The 27127-nt window shown below is 52.3% G+C and overlaps 1 protein-coding gene across 3 annotated transcripts in view; it reads left to right on the top strand.

The window, feature by feature from the left end:
• USP24 (ubiquitin specific peptidase 24) overlaps positions 1-27127 on the top strand; it is a 1909144-nt gene that overhangs the window by 1099734 nt on the left and 782283 nt on the right. For all 3 annotated transcript variants that reach the window (XM_086952711.1, XM_086952716.1, XM_086952707.1), the window contains exon 45: positions 6517-6599. In XM_086952711.1, the coding sequence (XP_086808837.1) occupies positions 6517-6599 (83 nt within the window). The remainder of the gene's footprint in view (positions 1-6516; positions 6600-27127) is intronic.

Below are 27127 nucleotides of genomic sequence, written 5' to 3'. Positions count from 1 at the left end.
CGGCGTCGTAGGTTTGTCGGGTCGTCTTGCGTCGGTGGGGGTCAGGGGTCCTGTCGCTGGGCAATCTCTGGCTAAAAAGGAACCTCTGGTGGTGTTGTGCGCTCATTTTACCAGGGCGACAGCAGCTAATACTGCAATGGGACGTGGTGTCCCCCTGCATGACATCTGTCAGGCGGCCACATGGGCCTCACTGCACACTTTCACTAAGCATTATTGCCTTGACAGTTAAGTCTGGAGAGATGGCAACTTTGGCAGTCCTGTTCTCCGTGACTTTCTGGTGTGATCTTGGGTCGCAGACCCACCACTGGGGTTGGTATTTCTGGGGTATCTATTCTAAGGTAAGGAATCTATCACTAACGTGTCTCTTTCAGATGCACAAGTAACTTACCTTCGTAACAATAGATCTCTAAGAGACATTGGTTAGTGATAGATTCCTTACCGTCCCACCCATCCTCCACAGTCTGCGAAACTGATTCCTAGGGTTAAGGGCATCCCTTTCAGGGCCCTAGTTTCAATGCACCAGTGGTCAGTATCTTGCATGGCTCTGCGTTCCTGACGCGGAAAGTCGTGTACAGAACTGATGTCCGCACGCGAGGGCGGCTTCTAAGTGGCTTCCGCGACATCATCCCGATGATCATCCCGCCTACGACGGACGCGGACCTGCACAACGCTACCTTCCGACGTGCAGGGGTACTGCTAATAAACTTTCCGGATCCACTTTTGACACCTGGGTTTAATTCTAAGGTAAGGAATCCATCACTAACTAATGTCTCTTACAGATATATTGTTGCCAAATGTAAGTTAGTTGTGCTGCAGGAGCTAAAGTGACATATACAAGTATAACATTCATGGAAAGGAAATGATTCCTTCAGCCGAAGTGGGGACACAGTTTATTGCACATCCAACACATAAATAGTTACTTTGTGGTCAAGGCTGTTATTTGGCTGTGGAAGCGAAAACTATAATGGGTGTTAAGACACTAAGGGCTTCTGAAAAACATGAATGACCACTTTTGAAATGCAGAAAGAATATGGTTGCTTAAGCACTTACTCAGGGACATCAAAGTGTCAGTGTCTCGGAGGAAAAAACAAGAGACCTCTTGCAACATTGTGTCAGAAAGTGTATCCATACTATTAGTTTGATTATTTTGGCCAAAATCCACACAGTGTCAAATTGTAAAGCAGCAACAACTGGAAAAGTGCTTTAAAAAGGAGTCCATTTGTCAGTCTCTCTAAACAAAACAATTGATATATTAAGCCCTTACAACTGTTTTCCCCACATGCCAGACTGGATCCGGAAGATTGTTTAGGAACAGTACCCCTACGAGCCTCTGGTCTGGAAGTGACGTCCGCGTCAGTTTTATAGGCGCCACCTGGGCACGCTGTCATAATGTTTTCTTTCCAAGCCAGTGAGCGCTGATCCGAGAGAAGAGTTGAACCTATGTCCATTGCTTACAGGATTTTTGTGACGTTTTGTCAACCTTTTTGAGGTATTCTACTCCTGGTGTGTCGAGGATGTCATTGATTAAGACAGCCTGTAGCGCCTGTCACCGCGCCATGTTAGTGACGTACCCGCACCTTGTATATTTGTGGTGTCTGGAGCGCCAAACACAACTCCAAGTCGTGCTACGACTGACCAGCAATTACACCGAAGGCTTTGAGGTAATGGTCCTGGAGGCTAGCAGCCTTGCATTCAACTCCATGTAATTCCCGGTCCCACTCGAGAGGAAGGTCTATGGACCTTTCCAGGAGACCAAAGTCCTCATCAACAGACTCAAAATAGTCTGGGTACTCAGGTAAGAGGCACAAAAAACACAAGAGGATGAAGCATGCTTCGACTTCCCTACCGCCGACGCGACGAAGGGGCAATGGTGTTCGAGGCCTGGTTCAACGGAACATGAGCCTGGGCCGAATCTGCGCCTCCCCAGTTTTTCGGTGAGCCGGAGCGACCCCTGCTCAAATTTGAGAATTTTATGAGGCCATGTGTCACATTTTTGAGCGGGTGGACCCCATCCAATGTGCCTTCAGGACCAACAGTATTGGAATGGGCCCCATCTGGGTTGGTGGCTCTGGATCCAATGGGCCTCCATGGAACCAGTCATGGACCCGGCTCAGCCCCGATTGCGCAACTACGACCTGCTCCTGGCGCTTCCAGCCCCATTGTGACCCCTGACGACACAAAGCCCAGAGCTGTGTCGACCGGCGCCAATAGGACCCCATTGTCCCAGGTCAAAGCCTGAGCCCTAGTCTGAAGAACTCTGCCTCTGGGAGCAATGGGAGTGGTCTCTAGACCCTTTAGATTATCAATATGAGTAGGATATGGACTGCTATGAGGAACTGGGTGATACCAGCAGGTCTCCAGGTACTGGCATTCTGTCTCCCCCTACCATGGCTATGGAGGAGACACCTACATATGCAATCGGGGTGCACAGGGCGGCTGAGGTCCTCGACCTTCAGTTGCCCTCGGTGGCAGTGAAGACTAACAACTTGACGGAGGTGCTGCAACTGGGAGTCTCCTCCTCTGAATCCTTACTCCTGTTCAACAAAGCCCTCACCAATGTTCTTCTGGAGACTTGGTCCAAACCAAGCACAGGGGCTCCTGTGACTAGGACAATTGCCCACCGCCCCGCTCCAGGGAACCCATATTTCCTCACTCTACCCCAGAGAGCTTGGTGGTCCAAACCTCCACTTCCCATGGCATGTTCCCTGCCTCTCCCCTGGACAGGGAATCCAAGAGGCTGGACAGCTTGGGAAAGAATTATTTTTTTCTGCTAGCCTTGCATTGCGGTCAGTGAACACTGCATGTTTATTGGGCCGTTATTATCACACACTATGGAAAATGGTTGCGTAGGTGCTGCCACAGGTCCCAGTGAAGGCCCAGGCCATTATCTCACAAGCAGTTACAAATGGGAGAGATGCAGTGAAGTTCACAATATGCTGTTATGTTATGTTATATGCTGTTTTGTAACGTGCACAACTACTACCAGAGTATCCTGGCGCGGTATACCGCTGGGGAACCCATCCTGGCTTTCCCTGTGGGATGGTCCCTACTGGGAGTCCCCAAGGTGGAGCCAGGCATCCCCGGCGTTGATGGGGCCGTTGTGGAGATTAGGCAAGCTAATGCCAAGAGTTGCAGAGTGGGACCCTTGGTTAGAGTAGGCACTGAGGCGAGAATTATCGAGTCCACTGACCCTGGTCCACGACCCTGCCGCATCGGGAATTGAACCCTGGTCCCGGGCCGACTCCTGCTTCCGGGTCTGCCGCCTCTAACCCATGAGCCACACCACTCCACTATGGCTTGAATACAACTGACTCACTGTGCAGATGTTCGAACATCGAGTATATCTCGGGCTCCCGTATACATTGTATACGGGAGCCCGAGATATACTCGATGTTCTCTTGATACACAGGCTTATTTTGCCTGTCGTGTTCATAATGAGATTGGTATACTGTCGAAGACACTAGTGAGGAATAAAATACAATACCATTCAAAGGTGGATTGTTCTATAGAAACTCCTGATACTGAGCCGTTCTTACATCTGCAAGTTATATCATTCTTTTGCCCTGAGGAAGTCATTGGGTGATGCCCCTTGACGAAACATGTGTTGGCGTTTGGCTGTTGTAAATTATATCAGGACTGTACTGCTGTATCTACAAGTCTTCGTGATCATCTGGAAGAGAAATAAAATAAGGACTTTTTTCAAATTTGGATACGTGGATATGGACTTTCATTGTTTGAATTGATATCATCTATAAATCAAACAGATATACTCATATATTTTTGTGCTCAGGGAACTCTGCAAAACTTGTTACTCCCATGGCAGGCCTTGACAATCCTGAAGGCAGAGTGCTTGGAATCGTGTGAGATGGTGCTCTGGCATGAGCTGAGCCCGTTTGCAGCTTGCGGAACCAAGTCCTAATAGCTGTTCCATGATAACGCGTACCATATACTCTTAAGTGCATTATAATCCTTGCGGTTATATGCCAACTCTGGTATCGCTTTATCAAAACATGTCGAGTAAGGTGTCATACGAATTGGAATCTAACCCCTCGCCAATTCTGGCGACGGGGGTTAGCATTCCACCCTTCTAGAGGGACACGACATGTATGTAACTGTGAACCCCGGTTAAAGTTAACTCGAGCCTCAGCATCACAAAATGGATGCTGCCACCACAGACACAAGTCTGACCTCCTGCTGCTGGGAGTCCTTCCAGCGAGGGAGGCTTGGACAAAGGGTTTCCTGTCCGGGGCGGTGCTAGCACCATCCCAGACAGGGTTTTGTGTATCCTGGGTAGGCAGGGCTTTAGAGGAAGGTGACTGCAAGTGGCACCCCGGTGCTCACTATGCATCTGCCGGCTAGAACCAGTTCCAGGGGCACACCAGCCCCTGAGCTGGGGAAAGTCCGGCATGGGAGAGGGGTGTAACCACCCCCCTTCCTGGTCCCACCCATGGACAGGACCTAGTCGCGTGCCAGCCCCTTTTCCTAGTATAAAGATAGTAGCGGGCCCCTTCCAAATTTGATCATCTTTGAATCCTGAAACTACTTTCTACGAAAGGAACTCTTGACTTCTTCTCAAGATTTCTCCCTTGTGACTAAGGAGTAGTCACCCTGCATCCGCAGGCACCATCCAAGCATCGCGGTCTGCTGTAAGTCTCTCCTCCGGATCAAGACTGCCCAGCTTGACGAGAACCGGCTTCCCTGGCACCTCTGACCTCAACCTGCATCATCAGCCCAGCTGAGATTCGTGGGTATGACGAGACCTCGAGGGACCGGCCATCTTCAGGACTGCACGACGCTTGCCCAGCACGACCACCGAGGGATCCTCGAGTGAGTGCTTTGGGGTCCGAGAAGCCCCAAGCCTGAGCAGCTCCGGCACCGAAGTTCAGCCTCCCAGCATCCACGAGATCTGCGTGGGGCCCTTCTGCTCTTTGCTGCTCACCGCGTTGTCTGGCTACTGGCCTGCTGGCTTGTGGCGTTCCCGACGACTAACGACGACATCAACACCGCCGGTCTGGTTGCTCCAGGCTGGCCCTTGCTCCCCTCCAACAGAAGAGCACCCTGGACCCTCCTGGTCCACTCCAGACGCCATTTTGAGTCCACCGCATGGGCTTGCATTTCCCAAGACTTGTTGCCCCAATCCTGGGTCCAGCAACGTCGACAGCAGATACCATCGTGGGACAGCTCGCACCTCCATCCTGGTCGCCGACAACGCCTCCTTCTCCGTGAGACTGCAGAGCCCAGCGTCGCCCACTCACCTGCTCGAGGTGACTCCAGCCGGTGCCATCCTGGTGCCCATCTAATCACTGGCTAGTGATTCAGAACTTGGTCCCCCCTGCTTACAGGTGTCTTCCATCTTCGATCCAGGCTTGGATCACTCCGAACTCCAACACTGGTCGCCTGCCAGCAACTTCTTCTTTCAGGCTCCATAGACTGCAACGAGGATTCCCGACGTCCTTCAAGACCTATGCAGCCGCAGCCCCTGGGATAGGTAACTTCGGCATTTCGGTGCCCCAGCATAGCCTCACTATCCAAGGGTCCAGATCCTTTTTCGTTTCAGCTCTATCTAGTCGGATTCGTCCGATAACACTAACTTTATAATTACTAGCATCCATAGACTTTGTCCCGCATCCCGCGTGAGAGTGCACACTCTGCACCCGATCTCCCTAGGCCTCCTGCTAGTAATCTGAAGGTTCAGTAGTCCAGTCCTAGCGATCCTAAAGCCTATTAGAGTAGTACTTACCTGCTAGTAATTTCGCATTCCACTTTTAGAGTATATGGTTTGTCGTGCCCCTCGGGCATTTGTGTATATTGTGCGATTTGAAGTATTTTCCTAAGAGCTTTGTATTGTGCTTAGCACCCTGTCCTCATAAAGAGTCCAGGGTTGTTGTGTTCTAAATACATATACTTTATTTTCATAACAACTTGTGTGGTGTCCTTTCACTTGGTGTTCAAGGGGTATATGTGATGGTATAACAGCTGGCTGAACACGCCCTCTAGAGTCTAGCCTAAAGACTGCTCTTGTCCATGCTACTAGGATAGCTGGTCTATCGGTTGACTTACACCCAATCATCAATAAGGGTTGTTTGGACTGATACATTGTGATCACTAGAATAGTGAGCACTGCATATCAGACCAACTTCTCAGACAAGGTAAATAACTTGTTCCACTGCCACATTGTAAATGAGTAAAGGGAAGGACTTGCTTGACAGAATAAAGTGAAAGTACCTATCAAAAATCAATGTTAAAGGAGGTTCGTAATTTTGATATTTATTATTCAATGGCTACATTCTCTTTATCACCAACATAAAAAAACAGAATGGCATTCATGGTTGGTTGTGAGTGTACAGAATGAACTTTTAAAAAAAAAGTAGTGGTTCCTTTGTCTTCACATTGATGAATATGAATGTGATTACTTACTATGGTAAATTATTATCTTTGAGACTAGCAGGATGATTTACGTCTGCCCTGTGTAATTGTAGTAATACCATATTGTCTGATTTTTATGTCTTGTTGTAGAAAATGGGCCGAGAACAGATATTTAAAAATACTTTCCAGGGTGTATTTTCAGATCAGAAGATTTGTAAGGACTGTCCCCACAGGTTAGTTCCCATCTTTTTCAGCATCTACCGTCTGCCAAAAACCTCTACGGTAACTGTTGGCTTTTGATTTTTATGCATTTGTTACATGGTATCAAATAATCTATTCCTTTATCTTACTGGGTGTTTCATACTGTTTTAGTTGGTTAGGCGGACATTCCTTCCTTCAACCCATGCATTCTTGTCTATCGTTTTGAGCAAGTGTCAAATCCTATACAACATTAACTGTGTTTAATATTGTGCTCCTTTGGTTCACACATTTTTATCTGCAGCTTTCTTCCCATAGGAGCTGTGTGCATGATCTGAAATCTGCTCCCTCCTAGTTCTTGAATCATTGTTTAGCGCTCTGTTGCTCCAAGTTGTATTTGTCTACCTACATATACAGTACAAATTGTCTTTAGCACTTTCCGTCTATATTTGCCATTGGCTTGTGTCATCTGTCCTAAATGCTGGCTTCTGATTCGTAAATATGCTTGTTAGTCCCTCCTTAGTACCGCCGCCTCTTCATTTGTCACCTCCCATGGCGACTGGCCCGTTTACTTTGGTTGTTACACGGGTACGTGTTATTTAGACTGTGAGCACTATTTTCTTTATTCAGTTTCTCTTACTGCAGGCGCAACGTGCTTTGGTACCTTCTTTACCCCGCCTCCTGTTGTCGTGTCTTGTTTATCCCTCTTCCCTCCCGTTGTCCGTGCCGTCTCCCCTCACCCTCCCTCCCTCTCCGTTGTTATGCCAGGTTTACCCCGCCCTCCCTCCCATTGTCTGTGCATTCTCCCTGCTCCCCCCTCACGTTTTCTGTGATGCCTACTATTTGCTATACAATAGGTCTCGCTTTTACGCGAGCTTAAGCAATTGGCATTGTAAATGTCCATGCCTTTTATTTCTTTTGGATCTGAAAGAGACTATTAGGTATAGATTCCTTACCTTAGAATTAGCCTCAGGCGTCGGCAGTATCCCAGCTTGTCGGTAGGTGGTGTCGGTTGGCACCGCGTTCGGCTTTGTGATTGCCGGGATGAAGTGGCAATATCTGCTTAGACGCCACCCTCGCGCGCTTACGTCAGTTTTCTTTTTCTGAACCAGCAAGCGCAGATCCGGGAAGAGCAAGTACCCCCAGTCACTTTTTGACTGAGTTTTTTCAAAGCGTTTTGTCTGCATTCTTTTGAGCCGATCGATTTCTGGTGTCGTAGGAATGCCCGGCTTTAAGAACTGTGGGGGACTGTCAATGCATGATGTCGGTGACAGACACACACCGCATGTGTCCTCTACTGCCTGGTGCGCGACCATCACTCTAAGTCGTGCCCCGACTGCCGGGCCATGGCTCGGAAGACTTTGCAGGAGCGGTCCCGAAAGTTGCTGGAAGTCTGGCAGATGGCTTTCTGCCATGGCCTGACTCTTTAGGCCGTCTGGCCCCGCCGGTGCACCTATGGGCCCCGCGGGCAAGACTGGGGGTCCTGTCCTTCCATCTTCCATGCCCCGGCGCCGCATGACCCTCCTGGATCCGGGCTCGGATCCTGGGTGATACCGGTGGACCTCATAACACGTCCACCGGTGTCGACCCCTCCTCCGACACCACCTCTGACATCCGGTGCAACTGCCGACGTCCGCCTCAGTTTAAGCCCCTACCCGGACACGGCGCCGGATCAGCGTCGCGCGATGCAGATACCCATATGTCCGTCCTCCTTATTTTCAGCCTGTTTCACAGACCTTGGAGGAAGGGGAGGACTGTGAGGGTTCTGAGGACCCTCCTACACAACAGTGTGACTATGATCTGGACTGGGCAGAGGATTTGGGGGATGCCAGTGGTCTTGACACCTCACCTGACCTTGGCATGCTGTCTCCTCCTACCGTGGCTACGGAGGAGGAGCCAGTTACGCACTGGTGTTGCGTAGGGCGGCCGAGGCCCTCCACCTCGAACTCACTACAGTGGCCATCAGGACTAACCTCCTAACAGAAGTTCTTCTGCCGGCGGCAACCTCTTCGGGCCCTTGCTGCCTTTTAATGGTGAAGCACTTTCCGATGTTCTTTTGTGGACTTGGTCCAGGCCCAACACATGGGCTCCTGTGGACAGGAACGTGGCCCAACGCCATCGCCCGGCTCCGGGCGATCCCCTCTTTCTCTCCTAACACACCACTCCAGAGAGCTTGGTTTTCCAAGCCTCTGCTTCACAGAGCGCATTCCCTTCCGCACCTCTGAATAGGGGATCCAAAAAGCTGGAGCAACTTGGCAAGAAGCTGTTTACATCTGCCAGCTTAGGGCTGTGGTCGGTGAACACTGCATGCCTCTAGGGCCTTTATTCCCAATCTCTGTGGGACACGGTTTCGCAGGTGCTGCCCAACTGTCCGGAGGAGGCCTGGGCAGTACTCTCCCAAGCTATACCAGCTGGGAGAGACAAAGCAAAGTTCACCATTCGTTGTGGGCTTGATACCACCGAGTCGCTGGGCAGGGCGATTTCCACAACGGTGGAGCTTCAGCGCCACACCTGGCTGAGGACAACTGGCTTCTCAGGGGATGTCCAGAACACTCTGATGGATATGCGCTTTGATGGCATTCTCCTTTTTGGCATTAAGGCAGACAGTGCGTTGGAGCGTTTTAAGGTCTCACGGGCTCCGGCCAAGTCCTTGGGCCTGTCGGCCTCTCCCCCTCCTTCGCCTTCTGCTTTTCACTCCTTTCGTAGCCACTGAAGGGGTGCCCCAATACGTTCATTTCAAAGCCACAGGCCCGCTTAACAACAACCTCTGCTCGGACATGGGAACCACCGAGGCGGTTCTGGGGGCCAGCGGGTGGGTCAGTCTACCTCCCCCCCGAAGCATCAACTTCCAAGCCTTCATAGTCCAAACTTTCAAGCCCATCAGACGCCAGTGGGCGGCAAGATTCCCCATCATCTCCCCCGCTGGCGCAACATCACCTCGGACAGGTGGGTGCTGCAAATAGTCCGAAGGGGCTACTTCCTTCCCTTTAAATCTACCCCTCCAGCCATGCCACCTCAATTCCACCGCATGACAGGGGACCATCTTGCGCTTCTTCAGCAGGAAGTCAAAGCCCTGTCAAAGCCCTGTCAAAGTCAAAGTGGTGGTTGTTCCCACTACTTTCTGGTTCCCAAGGAGGACAAGGGCCTTCGTCCTATTTTGGACCTCAGAAACGTCAACCACTTCCTCCGGAGAAAAAGTTCAAGATGTTGACGCTAGCTCAGGTCTGGTCTGCCCCCGGCCCTGGACACTGGATTGTAGCGTTGAACTTGCAGGACGCATATTTCCACATTCCCATCCTGCCGGCCCACCGGCATTACCTGCTATTCACGGTAGGCCACAAGCACTTTGTTTACTGTGCTCCCCTTCGGCCTTACCAGCACCCCTCAGGTGTTCACAAAAGTGATGGCAGAGGTCGCAGCTCATCTGCGCAGATCAGGGGTTCCAGTCTTCCCCTATCTAGACGACTGGTTGTTGAAGGTGGACTCGCCCCAGGCAGTCTTCTCCCACCTCCAGACTACGGCCGACCTCCTGCATTTTCTGGGGTTCTCCATCAATGTGCTGAAGTCGCACCTGATTCATTCTCAGAAGCTCCTCTTCATCGGAGCGGTTCTGGACTCAGCGCAGTTTGGGTTTATCCTCCTGAGCAGCGAGTCCGGGATATTCAGGCTATGATTTCAATATTTCAGCCTCTATCCCGGGTTTCGGTCAGGATGACCCTTCGGCTCCAGGGCCTGATGGCTTCCTGCATCCTACTAGTGGATAATGCCAGGTGGTATATGCGGGCTCTGCAGTGGGACCTGAAGTTCCTGTGGGCACAGCATCTGGGCAACCTGTCCGATCACGTCCAGATCTCCGCGGGCACTGCACGGCAATTGCAGTGGTGGCTCACGGACCGCGATTGGGTCAGCGACCGATCCCTCTCCCTACCCCAACCGGAGCACGTAGTTGTGACCGATGCATCCCTCCTGGGCTGGGGGGCCACATGGGAGAGGCGGAGATCAGAGGCCTCTGGTCTCCGGCGGAGTCCCGGCTTAACATCAACCTTCTGGAGCTGCGGGCGGTCCGACTTGCACTGAAAGCATTCCTTCCCTCTGTCCGGGGGAGTGTAGTGCAGGTGTTCAGGGACAACACCACCGCCATGTGGTACTCCAACAAACAGGGCGGAGTGGGGTCGTGGATACTATGCCAGGAGGCTCTGCGCCTCTGGCAATGGCTGGAACATCAGGCAATGACCCTGGCGGATCAACACCTGGCAGGTTCGCTGAACGCCAGGGCGGACGAACTCAGCCATCGGTGCATGATGGATCACGAATGGCGTCTGAACTCGGACGTGGCGCAAGGTCTCTTTCAGCAGTGGGGAGATCCTTGGTTAGATCTATTAGCCACAGAAGAGAACGCGGAATGTCATCGGTTCTGCGCGTTGGAATTTCCACGGCATCACCCGCTCGGAGAAGCTTTTTGTCGCGAGTGGAGTTGCGGTCTGTTGTACGCCTTTCCGCCTATACCACTTCTGCCCAGAGTGCTGAAGAAGATCAGATGCGACCGGGCTCAAGTTATCCTTGTGGCTCTGGACTGGGCACGAAGATACTGGTATCCCGAGCTACTCAGCATGTCTGTCAATCCCCGATTCGTCTGCCTCTTCAGGAGGACCTTCTGTCGCAGCAGCAGGGGACGGTCCTCCACCCAAACCTGTCCAGTCTCCACCTCCATGCGTGGGGATTGAGGGGCGACAGTTGAGGCCATTTGACTTGCCTCCTGAACTGTGCGATGTAATTCTGGCAGCCAGGCGTCCCTCCACAAAATCGGTATACGCCTGCAGGTGGAACAAATTTGAGGCATGGTGCACAGCAAAGGCTGTGGATCCACTCCCTGCCCCCCTCTCTGAGGTTCTCCTCTTTCTTCTTTCTCTTACCCAGCAGGGCTCTGCTCTGGGCACTATTAAGGGCTACCTCTCTGCAATTTCTGGCTTCTTAAGTCTTCCTGATCATCCCTCTTTGTTCAAGTCCCCGGTTGTAAATAGGTTCTTGAAGGGCATCACTCATATGTTCCCCCCTGTTCCTTTCGTGATGCCGCAGTGGGACTTGAACCTTGTTCTGACTTATCTGATGTGCGCTCCCTTCGAGTCACTTCATAACTCTCCTCTTCGTCTTCTTACTCTCAGACTGCATTCCTGGTTGCCACCACCTCTGCCAGGAGAGTGAGTGAGCTCCAGGCACTTTATTCACAACCTCCTTTCCTTTCTGTCCATCCGGACAAAGTTGTGCTGCGGACGCTACCCTCTTTCCTGCCCAAGGTAGTCACAGCCTTCCGCATCGGGCAGTCCATCACCTTGTCCACCTTCTTACCGCCTCCCTCGAAAGAGGAAGAGAGGCTCTATGGTCTGAACCCAAAACGTGCGCTCTCATACTATCTGGATTGCACACGCCAGTTCTTGGTAGATGACCAACTCTTTGTTGGTTACGTGGGCATTAAGAAAGGTCGGGCGGTGCACAAACGAACCATTTCTAGATGGTTTGTCTTGTGCATCAAGGCATGTTATTCTGTGGCTAAAAAGGAGCCTCCTGTGGGGCTGCTCGCCCATTCCACTAGGGCCACGGCGGCTACTACTTCCCTGGGTCGGGGAGTCCCCTTGCAGTATATCTGTCAGGCAGCTACGTGGGCCTCGCTGCACGCGTTTGATAGACACTACTGCCTGGACAGTCAAGTCCGGAGAGATGACTTTTTCGTCTGTTCCGTTCTTCCTGGTGTGATCTTGGTTCGCAGATCCGCCACCGGGTTGGGTATCCATTCTAAGGTAAGGAATTTAACATTAACCTGTTTCTTTCAGATGCACAGTTACCTTCGGTAACAATATATCTGTAAGAAACAGTAGTTAGTATTATATTCCTTACCGCTCCACCCATCCTTCCTGTTCTGCGAATCGATATCTAGGGTTAAGGTCATCCCTTCTCAGGGCCCTAGTTTCATGGCACCAGTGTTGGTTTTTATCATTGCTCTGCGTTTCTGGCGCGGAAAAGCTGTGTATAAGAACTGACGTCAGCGCGAAGGCGGTGTCTAAGTACTCCGGCGATGTCATCCCGACGACGGATGCGGAGCCGCAGACGACGCCTACCGACACGCAGGGATACTGCTACGCAAAAATTTCCGGATTCAGGCTGACGCCTGGGGATATTTTAAGGTAAGGAAGGTAAGGAATCTAATACCAACTACTGTTTCTTACAGATATATTGTTACCGAAGGTAAGTAACTTGTGCGTTATTGCAAACTTCTTTGCTTCATTGAAGCGACAGCAGGAAAACCTGCTCTCGCTTCAATGAAACAAATCAGATTGCTTTTTCACATGGTGAGCAGAATGGTAGCTGCTCCCCATGTGGAATAGCAATGCCAGCTCCCGCAGGACGCGGGGAGCCGGCTAGGACCGTGGGGGGGATTGGGCCCCCCCCCACGGTCCCCAACTGAGAGGGCCAGCCCCGGGGGATGGGGGCCACGTGGCCCCCCTCCCCAAAGGTAAAAAATAAAATAAAAAAAAGGTAGAATGGCCGGCCCCGGGGGATGGGGTCCCCGGGGCCATAAGTTGCCCAGGAGGGGGGCCACGCCTCCCCTCCCCAACAGTTGAAAAAACATTTTTTTAAAGGCCATGCCCCGGGTATCGGGTCCCCGGGGCCGATTAAGGCCTCGGGAGGGGGGGACCACGCGGCCACCTTCCACATTTTTTGATTAAAAAAAAATTTGGGGCAGGCCCCGGTGGGATGGGGTCCCCAGGGCCCAAAAAAATAGAAAAAGAAGGGGGGCTACATAGCCCCCCTTCTTTAACCCGTTAACCGCGGCGGTAATTCCGCCACTAGAAAAAGAAGGGGGGCTACATAGCCCCCCTTCTTTAACCCGTTAACCGCGGCGGTAATTCCGCCACGGTGCGGGCGTTTTCGTGCGTGGGTGGGGCGCCGTCAGCCAATGAAAGGGTTAAAAAAAAATATAAGAAAGTTGAGCCGGAGGCCATGCCCCCTTCTTTCATCACTCTGCAAACGCGCCCCCAGGTGTGTTTCCAGATGGGGAACGTATTCCCCTTGAAAACTGGGGATCCCTGGGGGCCAACTAGACCACCAGGAACCTCCAGTATGCGCCAGGGGGCTGCGTTGCAGAGAGGTGTTCTGAGGCCACGCCCGTTTTTACACCTCTGTGGTGCAACTAGCTGGTGGGCTAGTTGCACCCCAGGGATACAAAGGGAGTTAATTCCCCAACTTTAAACGCCCCACAGGGCTTGTTTGCACAGTGGTGAAGAGAGGGGGCAGGGCCTGAGTTCACATGTGTGCAAACACACCCTGTGGTGCGGTTTAAGTTGGGGAATTAATTCCTCTTCAATCCTGAGGGTCTCTGGAGGCCAACTGGTACTGGAGGTACCTGGGGGCCAACTAGCCCACCAGGTACCTCCAGTAAGCGCCATGGAGCTGTGTTGCAAAGTGTTGTAAAAAGGGGCGTGGCCTCTGAACACCTCTCTGCAACGCAGCCCCCTGGTGCATACTAGAGGTGCCTGGTGGGCTAGTTGGCCCCCAGGGACCCTCAGAATTGAGCGGGAATTAATTTTCTAACTTAAAACGCACCACAGGGCATGTTTGTAGACATGTCACCTCAGGCCACACCCCCTTCCTTCACTGCTGTGCAAACGCGCTCTGTGGCACTGTGAGAAGTTGGCCTGATATGTAGTGCTCACTATTCTAGTGATCACTGTGTATCATTCCAAACAACCCTTATTGATGATTGGTTGTAAGTCAACCTTATAGACCAGCTATCCTAGTAGCATGGACAAGAGCAGTCTTTAGACTAAACTCTGGAGGGCGTGTTAAGCCAGCTGTCAACCATCACATATACCCCTTGAACACCAAGTGAAAGGACACCACGCAAGTTGTTATGAAAATAAAAGGATATTTATTTATAACAAGTCTACCCTGATCTCTTTATGAGTCAGGGAGCTAAGCACATAACAAAACTCTTAAGAAAATACTTTAAGTTGCACAATTTACACAAATGCCCGAGGGGCACGAAAAACCATATACTACAAAAGTGGAATGCGAAATACTAGCAGGTAAGTAACAAGATCCAGAGGCTTCAGGATCGCTAGGACTACACTACTGAACCTTCAGGTTAGGAGCAGGAGGCCTAGGGAGATCGGGTGCAGAGTGTGCACTCTCACGCGGGATGCGGGACAAAGTCGATGGATACTAGTATTCGTAAAGTTAGTGTTATCGGACGAATCCGACTAGATAGACTGAAAACGACAAAGGCTCTGGACACTTAGATAGTGAACCTACGTTGGAGCACCGAAATGCTCAGGTTACCTCGCCCAGGGGCTGCTGCTGCATAGGGTTCAAAAGACGTCGGGAATCCTCTTTGAAGTCTATGGAGCCTGAAAGAAGAAGTTGCTGACAGGCGACCAGTGAAGATATTCGGAGGGATCCAAGCCTGGATCAATGATGGAGACGACCTGAAAGCAGAGGGGACTCAGTTCTTGATCACTAGCCAGTGATTAGGTGGGCACCAGGATGGCACCGGATGAAGTCACCTCGACCAGGTGAGAGGGCGACGCTGGGCTCTGCAGTCTCTCGGACCAGGAGGCGTCGGCGACCAGGATGGAGGTGCGAGCTGTCCCACGAAGGTGTCTGCTGTCGGCGATGCTGGACCCAGGATTGGGGCAACAACCCTTGGCTAAGGCAAGCCCACGTGGTGGAGTCAAGATGGCGTCTGGAGTGGACCAGGAGGGTCCGGGGTGCTCCTCTTTTGGAGGGGAGCAAGGGCCAGTCTGGAGCGACCAGACCAGCAATGTAATCGTCGTGGTTCGTCGTCAGGAGGGTCACTAGCCAGCAGGCAAGTGACCGGACAACGCAGTGAGCAGCAAAGAGCAGAAGGGCCCCACGCAGATCTTGTGGATGCTGGGGCGCTGGACTTCGGTGCTGGAGCTGCTCAGGGTTAGGGCTTCTCAAACCCCAAAGCACTCACTCGAGGATCCCTCGGCGGTCGTGCTGGATAAGCGTCGTGCAGGTTTTGAAGATGGCCGGTCCCTCAGGTCTCGTCACACCCACGAATCTCAGCTTGGCTGATGATGCAGGTAGAGGTCAGAGATGCCAGGGAATCCGGGTCTCGTCGAGCTGGTCAGTCTCGATCCGGAGGATGGACGTACAGCAAACCGCAAGCGCTTAGATGGTGCCCGCTAGTGCAGGGTGGCTACTCCTTAGCCACAAGGGAAAGTCTTCAGAAATGTTCAAGAGTTCTTTCGTGGAAAGTAGTCAAGATTCAGAATTATCTAATTTGGGAAGGGGGCCCGCTCCTACCTTTATACTAAAGAAAGGGGCTGGCACGCGACTAGGTCCTGCCCATGGGTGGGACCAGGAGGGGGGTGGTTACACCCCTCTTCCTTGTCCGGACTTTCCCCCGCTCAGGGGCTGGTGTGCCCCTGGAACTGGTTTAAGCCGGCATATGCACAGTGAGCACCGGGGTGCCACTTGCAGTCACCTTCCTCTCAGCTCTGCCTACCTGGGATACACAAAACCCTGTCTGGGATGGTGCTAGCACCGCCCCTGACAGGAAACCCTTTGTCCAAGCTTTCATCGCTGGAAGGACTCCCAGCAGCAGGAGGTCAGACTTGTGTCTGTGGTGGCAGCATCCATTTTGTGATGCTGAGGCTCGAGTTCGCTTTAACCGGGGTTCACAGTTACATACATGTTGTGTCCCTCTAGAAGGGTGGAATGCTAACCCTGTCGCCAGAATTGGCGAGGGGTTAGTATTCCAATTTGTATGACACCTTACTCGACATGTTTTGATAAAGCGATACCAAAGTTGGCAAATAACCGCGAGGATTATAATGCACTTAAGAGTATATGGTACACGTTATCATGGAACAGCTATTAGGACTTGGTTCCGCAAGCTGCAAACGGGCTCAGCTCATGCCAGAGCACCATCTCACATAATTCCACGCACTCTGCCTTCAGGATTGATAAGGCCTGCCATAGGGGTGACTGATAGGAATACAAGTGTCCATTTTAGGGTTAGATATAGGACTACTATATCTAAAGCAAAGGGTGATTACACCACCTTGCCCCAGCTGTCATGCAGCCAGTTGTGTCAGATTTGGATGGCCAGCCAGGGGTGGCATAATACATGCTGCAGCCCCTGGTAGGCCCTGGGTACACCTATGCCCTGGATACCTAAGGTATGCTGTACAGGGACTGATAAGGTGACTCAGTATCCAATTAGATATGTACCTAAGGTACATGGACTCCATTTTACAGAGAGAGCAGTAGGCCTGGGGCCCTGAATAGCAGGGTCCCAGGTCAACTAAGTCGAAAAACCAGCAAAACACCAGGCAAAAAGTTGGGGGTAACCATAGTCGGATATCCACCTTCCTACAGGCACGTTTTAAGTTGGGGAATTAATTCTCTTTGAATATTGAGGGTCAACTAGCCCAACAGGTATCAGCAGGATGCGCCAGGGAGCTGCGTTTCAGACAGGTGTTAAGAGGTCACGCCCCTTTTTACTCGGATCTACATATTCTATTATTATTGCCGACTACCACCTTGACCACTGGACTGTCATTGTAATTGTTCATAACTAAGATAAGAAACCATTCCAGTCATATCACCTGATATCCTGGTTACACCGATTCAAGTTTCCTCCTCTCTATCCAGTTGGACTGTCCCAACTATAGATTTCAGGAAGCTCATCAGTCCTGAAGATGATCTAAAATCATTATAGATCGAAACGTCGTCGACCCACTCAAAGAAATACCCCCACTCCATTGTATATATTTTTGTGGTTTAGACCTTGTTGTTGTGTGACATTCTGTTTCGTTTTTCACTATGTTCACTTGTGTCACGTTATGCACTTTGTCACCCATATGAGCACCTGAAACGTCATGATATATGCGAAAAAGAAAATAAATTAAAGATTTTATGTTTACCTACATCTTTAGCTCCCCAGCGTGAATTAATCATACGCTATATATTCTCTCAAGGACCTCATTAGGCCACCCCTGAACCATTGTTCTTCCAAAATACAAACGCGCTCTGTGGCACGTTTTAAGTTGGGGAATTAATTCTCTTTGAATATTGAGGGTCCCTGAGGGCCAACTAGCCCAACAGGTATCAGCAGTATGCGCCAGGAAGCTGCGTTTCAGACAGGTGTTCAGAGGTCACTCCCCTTTTTACACCTCCCTGGAACAAAGCTCTGTTGCGCTTCTTGGAGGTACCTAGTGGGCTAGTCTGACCCTAGAAACTCTCAGGATTCAAGGGGACTTAATCTCCCAACTTAGAACAGCAACAGGGCGTGTTTACACAGTGGTGAAGGGAGGGGACGGGGCCTGTGGTGACGTGTGCAAACACGCCCTGTGGCGCGTTTTAAGTTGGGGAAAAAATTCCCCTTCAATCCTGAAGGACCCTGGGGGCCAACTAGCCCACCAGGTGCTTCCAGTAAGCGCCAGTGCACTGCTTTGACGTGAGGTAGTGCAGGTCGTGCCCCTTTTTACACCTCTGCTACGCAGCTCTCTGGCGCTTACTGGATGTACCTAGTGGGCTAGTTGGACCCTAGGGACCCTCAGGATTGAAGGGGAATTATTTCCCCAACTTAAAACGCGCCACAGGGCGTGTTTGAACAGTGGTGAATGGATGGGATGGTGTAGGAAAGTGGCTCTATGTATACTGGACCGAAGTAAAATCATCCGAACTACGAATTCCAATTTACTCACCTGTTATCAGGAGAGACATCAGTGCTGCATCTTTGAGCCCGGTACTGATCCTGAAAAGTAATTCAATTCGTACTTACCAGTAACTTGAATTTCCTTCCAAAGGCTAACATTGCCAGCTTTTTGCTGAAAAAGTGTCTATTTTTGAAACTTACAAATATTCCTCTAAAATTAGCCGAACTACGAATTCCGATTTACTCACCCGTTATCAGGAGAGACCTCAGTGCTGCATCTTTGAGACCAGTACTGATCCTGAAAAGTAATTCTAACCGTACTTACCAGTAACTTGAATTTCCTTCAATAGGATATCATTGCCTGCTATATAATATATGTAAATATATTAAAAATATATATATAAAAAAATTCGAATTTCAATATTTTAAAAAAAAATATTTTTCAATTTATATTAAAAATATGCAATGTGATCTATAAAATAAAATATCCAAAAATAAATAGTTTTAAAAATGTAGTAATTCAGTATAAACAAATAAATATAACGATTAATACATTTAAATATTGGCATTTACAAAACCTTTCAAATTCACTGAAAAAACCATAGGTTTCAGACATGGTATAGTTAGGAATTAGAATTTAAAAAACCTTAGAAATTCACTGAAAAAAACATAGGTTTTAGGGGTGTTATAGTTAGCAGGACATTTCACTCGTACAAAATCATTGAAATTCCTCCGTTATAGTTAGTTGTACTAACTATAACTTGCGCGCCCGCAATCCACTGCTGATGATGTCACAAATTACATCATTCATAACCTGGTCAGTGACATCACTGATGACATCTCAAATGACATCTCTGTCATCCACACTGCTTCCACAGTTTATCTGGTGGTTCCGCATTGTGGTGCGGAAAAGTTCTTTGAAGAAAAATGATGTAGGCGCACCAGGGCGGGTCTTATGTGACCTCGCTGAAGTCCCGTACGCAGACGACGCCTGGGCGGAGGCCTGTGATGCCGCCCCGCCCCCCGGCGCTCAGGGATCCTGTGTCGAAAAAGTTTCCGGATCCAGTCCCACGCCTGGAGATAATTCTACGTGAAGGAATTTGAAGCTACAATCGTCTCTACCAGATACATCGTTACCGAAGGTAAGTAACTTGTACGTTTGTGCAACACTAATATAGTAGCAAGATCGAACCCAGAGGGGACCTCCCTTTATCCCCTGCCTCCAAGTAAAGATTCAACATCCGGGGGACAAGGGCGTCTCAATATTTACAATAAAACTGCACTGTAAAGCCGTTGGAGTCCGTAGCCTTGTCCTGGTTAATCAGTCGGGCTTCTCACACCTCTTCTGGTGTCAGGATGGCATCGAGATCTGCCTGTTGGAGAGGAGAGATCCGCAGCAGAGGGACATGCGTCAAGATCGAGGTGGTTTTGATCATTTCGGGCTGTGCAAGAGAGGGGTAAAGGGCACGATAGGATTCTGTGAATGCTTCAGCGATAACCACCGCTGTGTGGTTGGTCTCACTTTTATTTACAAACATGAGCCCTATCCTGGAGGGCATACCAGTAAACTAGTTTCCTGGATTTATCCCCAAATGTGTATACCTGGTGGAGAGAGGACCACCAACACTGGCGGTCCTTCTCCAGAATGAGCTGGTGCAAAGATGACTTGGCCACCTCCAGCTGTCGAGAATTAGTGGTGTGCAGATCCATGTTTTTTTTCAAGAAGCAGGATTTGGGCTTCAAGATCCATCAATTACTGGCTCTTTTCACACTCTTGAGCATGGAGCAGGGTTTTAGTTCCCCCGTGGATCGTGGCTTTACGAACTGCCTACAGCGTATCGGCGAAGGAGATTGAACCATGGTTGGAATAAAAATATGCTGTCATTTACTCTACCTATGTCTTGGAGCCTGCAGTACGTCCTGCAGGGTTTGGTCCTCCTCCAGGAACTACTTGCTCCTGCGAGAGTCCATCATTCATGCCACCAGCCAGGCCCCCCAACGCAGACTCATGGTGCCCTGGGGACTCGCACCACGCTCCCCTGATATTTCATGCCACATTGGTCTCGCACCAAGCTCCCCCACATGGCACGCCACAACTCTGGGCCACAGACTAAACCCTCAATCCTCGATGAGGAGGAAGAGGATGGCAGCCCCCGCCCAGTTGTCTGGACCATGAGGGGTTGCTTCTGCAGTCCGGCCCGAGAAAAGCACCCGTATTTTCGGCACTACAGACCCTACCCAGGCAGGTGCAGTCGTCCCCTGCCTCAGCCCAGAGAGCATTGGGTTTGCGAGGCCTCCTGGGAGGTAGGCTGGCAACCAAGGCCGGCGGCGGGTTGGGTTGCACGGCAGGCAATGCCCGGCTCTCCTCTTCCTATCATGAACACTACCAGCCCTAAACCAGCAGTGGCGCTGTCTGGGCTTTGGTCGCGACTTTGAATGACGCAGGATTGCACTGAGTTATCAGGAGCTCTACTAGCAAGTGCCTGCCATCTTGGCCGTACAGGCCACACTCCCCCCATCTGTTTTTAGGTCTCGCTGGCAACCACAGCGCAAAAGCGCTGTCGCCAGCCAGATCTATTGTTACTGACTTGCCTCCCAAGGGAGACGAGATAGGCACGCGCAGGACGGACTGTCTAATTTCACTTTTGTTTTCTATGCGCAAAAGCGCTCAACTCGGGATGTCCTTAAGCCCAACAATGCACCCAGCCAAGCTCTCACTCACCAGCTCGCTGTGCAGGTTCCTTGCCTGTCTCTTGGCACGCCGCGGGGTCTCCTCACCGCTGGGGAACCCCCGTGTTGCCTCTTGTGTAGTGCAGTCTGCCCATGCTCTTCGCCCGGTCCCTTTGATGGGGCCGGGACTTCATCAGGCAGCCTGAAGGGTTCCGGACGTCCTCCCCGGCAGTTGCTTCCTTTGTCTTTGACGACCAAACAAAGGCTGCCTGACTTCCGCAGTGCACCCTGGGATGTCGCCTCAGTTCTTCAGCTTGTTCTTGTTGTTACGGTCTCTTCTTCCTAGTCACAATGCAGGAAATAGGCTAGCATAATTACTAAGTCTGGGTAAACCATGCAGCGTGAAGTGACGCATTCTCTTTATGGAAACAAGACCAAAGTGGTTTGCTTGCAGGGCTAGTGTGCCACAGCCCAATATCGCCTCGCCATATATGGAAAGTGGTGGCCCTTAAACTTGTGAAGTATCTGTTTGCACCACTATCTGCAGCTGGATTAACCACCAAACCCTCTTCATCCTGTTGTAACCATCCTAGAGTTTTGTGTACTGGTTTTACGACTACACTATTATATGGTTTTACAAGATCAGCTTTAAAGTTAATCACTGATTTTCTTCGTGTTTTCCCACTGCGAACTAACACAATTTCGCAGCGTTTAAAAGTGTTGGTTTTGGAGTAAATCTGGCGGCATATAGATGCTGTCACTTTTTCGAGCAAGGTAAGAGGTACGCAGGATAACGCAATCCACAGGGTTGCCGTAGAATAGTAAAACCGGCATATACATCGGGCGTGGTGGTTGTTCCTAGCGTCACTGCTTAGGCACATAGTGGAGGTTGTTGGGAGGAAGTGACTCAGTTGCGATATACGGTTTCCGATGTTTTAAATGTTCGAACTGCAATTAACTATCTTACAACATATATAATAATGGCAACCTGTCTGTCGAGTTTAGCTTGGGTAAAACACTTTCATGCTTTCTCCATTTGTTGCTGGTTCTTCTTATCTTTATCTTCCACCTGCGTGATTTGTCTCGTGCTCTGGGTCTGAGCTTTGCAATGAAAATGATTGATCCCAAAAGAGAGTGCAGGAACCCACCACTTGGACCACAAGTTAACCACATGGGACAAAAGTAGTGGCACTCCTGAATGCTTTGTCAGCATCATTGTTTTACTTATTTTATCTGAAAGAAACACGTTAGTGTTAGATTCCTTACCTTAGAATATCCCCAGGCGTCAGTCTGGATCCGGAAACTTTTGCGTAGCAGTACCCTTGCGCGTCGGTAGGCGTCGTCTGCAGGCGTCTCCTGCGGCTCCGCGTCAGTCGTTGGCGTCGTGCGCCGTGATGACGTCGCTGGAGTATATAGACGCCGCCTCCGCGCGCTGACGTCAGTTCTTCTTTTTTCCGCGCCAGTGGACGCAGATCTGAAGAGCGGTACCCGGTCTTTTGACCAAGTTATTACTAGTATTTCTATCTTTGTGCCTGGTAAGGATGCCCGGTTTCAAGAATTGTGACGGTTGTGACCGCACGATGTCAGTCACGGACCATCACCGACTCTGTCTCCGGTGCCTGGGCCCCGACCACGATGTCGACGCCTGCGTCGATTGCCGGGCTCTGACTAGCAAAGCTAGACGGGAGCGGTCCCGCAAGCTGCTCGAGCTCCGGGTGTCGGCCCCGCGTCGAGAGCGGTCTCGGTCCGGCCGGAGGTCCAGGGAGCGTTCGAGGGAGCGGTCGCGGAGCCGAGCCGGACGCTCCGGAAGTCGACATCACTCGTCGGGTTCGTCAGGTAAGAGACACAAGAAGTCGGGGCGTCGTCATCGTACCCCCGACTCCCCCCGACGCTCGCGCGATGCGGCCGGGGGTTCGGGTGACCCCAACCCCGCGGCTCCGCGAGAGTCGCCGGCGCGGCCTGCCCCATACCCTCAGGTCCCTGGGCAAGGTGCGACGCCTAAGGAGATAGAGGCGTTCCTCATGGCCATGAGGGCCCTCTCTTCTCCGGCGGGTTCCACGGCGCCTACGGGCCCAGTGAACCCGTCCGGAGGCCCTAGCGGTTCAGCTGACCCTACCTCGACGCCGTCGGATGCTCCGACACCGGCGCCGCTAGGGCCTTCGGGATCGGCGCCGGATGGACGTCCATCCAATCCGGCGCCGATTCCATCGGGGTTACCCCCGACGCCGCCCCCGCGCGACGCCGGTTCCTCGGTGCCGGCTTCGGGCGGCACCGGGGCGCCGGCGCCGGAGCCGGCTCCGGGCGGCGCCGTCCCCATACCCTCACCGAATCCGGACGCGGAGTCGGACCGGCGTCGCCCAACGCCGGGCTCGACGCCGATGGGGCCTGTTGACCCCGTGGAGCCGGTCTACATGGTTGACACCGACTATGGTGATGATGTAGAGTACGGTGAGGGCTGGGAGGGGTCTGAAGACCCTCTGTCACGCGAGTGTCAGTATGACATGGACTGGACAGGTGATTTGGGGGACGCCAGTGGATTAGATGACTCTCCTAACCCTGGCTTTGTCTCTCCTCCTTCCGTGGCATCGGAGGAGGGAGCTGCCTATTCAGTGGTGTTGATGAGGGCTGCAAAGGCCTTAAACCTTGAGCTCCCCGTCGCGGCCGTGAGGCCTAACATCCTCACTGAGGTCTTCAAACCGCGGTCATGCCCACAGGAGCCTCTGCTGCCGTTTAAGGAAGCCTTGTCAGACGTTCTGTTGGGCACTTGGTCCAGGCCCTCTTCAGGTGCGCCTGTTGACCGGAACGTGGCCAGACGCCACCGTCCTTGTCCGGACGACCCCAAGTTCCTGTCCACCCACCCCACCCCTGAGAGTCTGGTGATCCAGGCCTCTACCTCCCAGTCCGCATTCCCGTCGGCCCCGCCCGATCGGGAATCCAAGAGGTATGACCTATATGGCAAGAAGGTCTTCTCGTCCCTGAGCTTAGGACTGCGGTCTTGCAACACCGCTTGCCTCTTGGGCCGCTACACCCACTCTGTGTGGGATACGGTCGCGGAGCTGCTGCCAGAATGCCCCATGGAGGTGCGGGCAAAGCTCGGCAAAGCTGTAGCTGAGGGCCGAGATGCAGCTAGGTATTCTATTCGATGTGGTCTTGATACGACCGACTCGCTAGGCAGAGCGATGTCCACGACGGTGGCGATTCGTCGCCACGCCTGGTTGAGATCCGCCAACTTCTCGGCAGATGTCCAGAATACTTCGATGGACATGCCGTTCGATGGCTGTCATCTGTTTGGTGACAAGGCGGACCACGCGCTGGAACGCTTCAAGGACTCCAGGGTCACGGCCAAGTCCTTGGGTCTCTCGACCCAGCGCCAGCAAACGGGTTCGTTTCGCTCCTTTCGTGGCCAAGGAAGGGGCGTCCCCACACGTGCTGCCAGCCACGCGCCGCAACAATCTTATCAACGCGGTGGCGGCCGTGGAAACCGCCGTGGAGGCGGTTGGGGTCAAAGGCGGGGTCAGGCCACATCCCCCCCCCGCAGCATCTGCCTCAAAATCCTCCTAGTCCGTGCTTTCAGGCCCACGTGACGCCAGTGGGTGGCAGGGTTCGCCATCACCACGCCCGCTGGCGCACGATCACATCGGACAGGTGGGTGCTGCAAATCGTCCGAAGGGGCTACTCCCTCCCCTTCGAGACAACTCCTCCAGCCATGCCACCGCAGAACCACCGTGTGTCGGGGGACCACTTGCAACTTATGCAGGGGGAAGTTACGGCCCTCTTGGCCAAGGGGGCCATCGAGCGCGTTCCTGGCCAGAAGTAGGACGTGGTTGCTATTCCCACTATTTTCTGGTACCCAAGGAGGACAAAGGGGGCCTACGTCCTATCTTGGATCTAAGGAACGTCAACGGCTTCCTCCGGAAGGAGAAGTTTAAGATGTTGACTTTGGCTCAGGTCTTGGCTGCCCTAGACCCACAAGACTGGATGGTAGCGTTGGACTTGCAGGATGCGTATTTTCACATCCCCGTCCTGCCGGCCCACCGGCGTTACCTGCGGTTCACGGTAGGCCAGGAGCACTTTCAGTTTATTGTGCTCCCCTTCGGCCTTACCAGCGCCCCACGGGTGTTCACAAAGGTGTTGGCGGTGGTCGCGGCCCATCTGCGCAGGTTAGGGGTTTCAGTCTTCCCCTACCTAGACGACTGGTTGTTGAAGGCGGGCTCGCCCCAGACAGTCGTCCACCACCTCCAGATGACGGCAGACCTCTTGCACGGCCTGGGGTTCTCCATCAATGTGCCGAAATCACACCTGTGTCCCTCTCAAAAGCTCCTTTTCATCGGAGCGGTTCTGGACTCGGCGCAGTTTCGGGTCTATCCTCCGGAACGGCGGATCCGGGATATTCAGGCGTTGATTCCCATCTTTCAGCCGCTATCCCGGGTTACGGTCAGGTTGACGCTGCAGCTGCTGGGGCTGATGGCTTCCTGCATCCTTCTGGTGCATCACGCCCGGTGGCGGATGCAGGCTCTGCAGTGGGACCTGAAGTTTCAGTGGGCCCAGCATCAGGGCAACTTGTCCGACCACGTCTTGATCTCGGAGGGCACTGCGAGACAACTGCAGTGGTGGCTTACGGACCGCGATTCGGTCAGGGGCAAGTCCCTCTCCCTTCCCCAACCGGAGCACGTTGTCGTGACGGACGCGTCCCTCCAGGGCTGGGGAGGCCACTTGGGAGAGGCGGAGATCAGAGGCATCTGGTCTCCGGCGGAGTCCCGGCTCCATATAAACCTGTTGGAGCTGCGGGCGATTCGTCTAGCACTGAAGGCATTCCTCCCCTTTATCAACGGGAGTGTGGTGCAGGTGTTCACGGACAACACCACCGCCATGTGGTACTGCAACAAACAAGGCTGGGTGGGGTCGTGGACCCTTTGCCAGGAGGCTCTGCGCCTCTGGCAGTGGCTGGAACGTCAGGGCGTGACTCTGACGGTTCAACTCCTGGCAGGTTCTCTGAACGCCAGGGCGGACGAACTCAGCCGTCGGTGCTCGATGGATCACGAATGGCGTCTGAACTCGGACGTGGCGCAAGGCGTCTTTCGGCAATGGGGAGAGCCTTGGTTAGATCTATTCGCCACAGAAGAGAACGCGCAATGTCATCAGTTCTGCGCGTTGGAGTTTCCAAGACGGCACTCGCACGGCGACGCCTTTCGGCGCGAGTGGAGTTGCGGTCTGTTATACGCCTTTCCGCCTATACCACTTCTGCCCAGAGTGCTGAAGAAGATCAGGCGCGACCGGGCCCAAGTTATCCTTGTGGCTCCGGACTGGGCTCGAAGGTACTGGTATCCCGAGCTACTCAGCATGTCAGTCGGTCCCCCGATCCGCCTGCCCCTTCAGGAGGACCTTCTGTCGCAGCAGCAGGGGACGGTCCTCCACCCGAACCTGTCCAGTCTCCACCTCCATGCTTGGAGATTGAGCGGCGACAGTTGAGGCCATTTTACTTGCCTCCTGAAGTCTGTGATGTGATTCTGGCAGCCAGGCGTCCCTCCACTAAGTCGGTATACGCCTGTCGGTGGAACAAGTTTGTGGCATGGTGCACAGCAAAGGCTGTGGATCCTCTTTCTGCCCCTCTCTCCGAGGTTCTTCTGTTCCTTCTGCTCTGGGCACTATCAAGGGCTACCTTTCTGCCCTTTCAGCCTTTCTTAGGCTTCCTGATCAGCCTTCTTTGTTCAAGTCCCCAATTGTAACGAGATTCTTGAAGGGCATCACACACATGAATCCACCTGTTCCGTTTGTGATGCCTCAGTGGGACTTGAACCTGGTTCTAACCTTTTTGATGTGTGCTCCCTTTGAGCCCCTTCATTCTTGCCCTCTCCGTCTCCTGACTTTAAAGACGGCTTTCCTGGTTGCCATCACCTCTGCCAGGAGGGTGAGTGAGCTCCAGGCTCTTTCTGTCAAACCTCCTTTCTTGTCCATCCATCCTGACAAGGTGGTTCTGAGGACTAGACCTTCTTTCCTGCCCAAAGTAGTTTCTGCTTTCCATATCGGGCAGTCCATCACCCTCCCTTCCTTCTTCCCGCCTCCGCATCCTTCAAAGGATGAAGAGCGGCTCCACCGTCTGGACCCAAAACGTGCGCTTTCATTTTACATGGATCGCACACGCCAGTTCCGGGTGGATGACCAACTGTTTGTTGGCTACGTGGGTGCGAAGAAGGGACGGGCGGTACACAA

Source organism: Lissotriton vulgaris, chromosome 1_1, assembly GCF_964263255.1.
Source record: "Lissotriton vulgaris chromosome 1_1, aLisVul1.2, whole genome shotgun sequence".
In the NCBI taxonomy this organism is placed as follows: Eukaryota; Metazoa; Chordata; class Amphibia; order Caudata; family Salamandridae; genus Lissotriton; species Lissotriton vulgaris.
The sequence above is the reverse complement of the archived record's forward strand: the minus strand, read 5'-3'. Positions and strand labels throughout refer to the sequence as shown.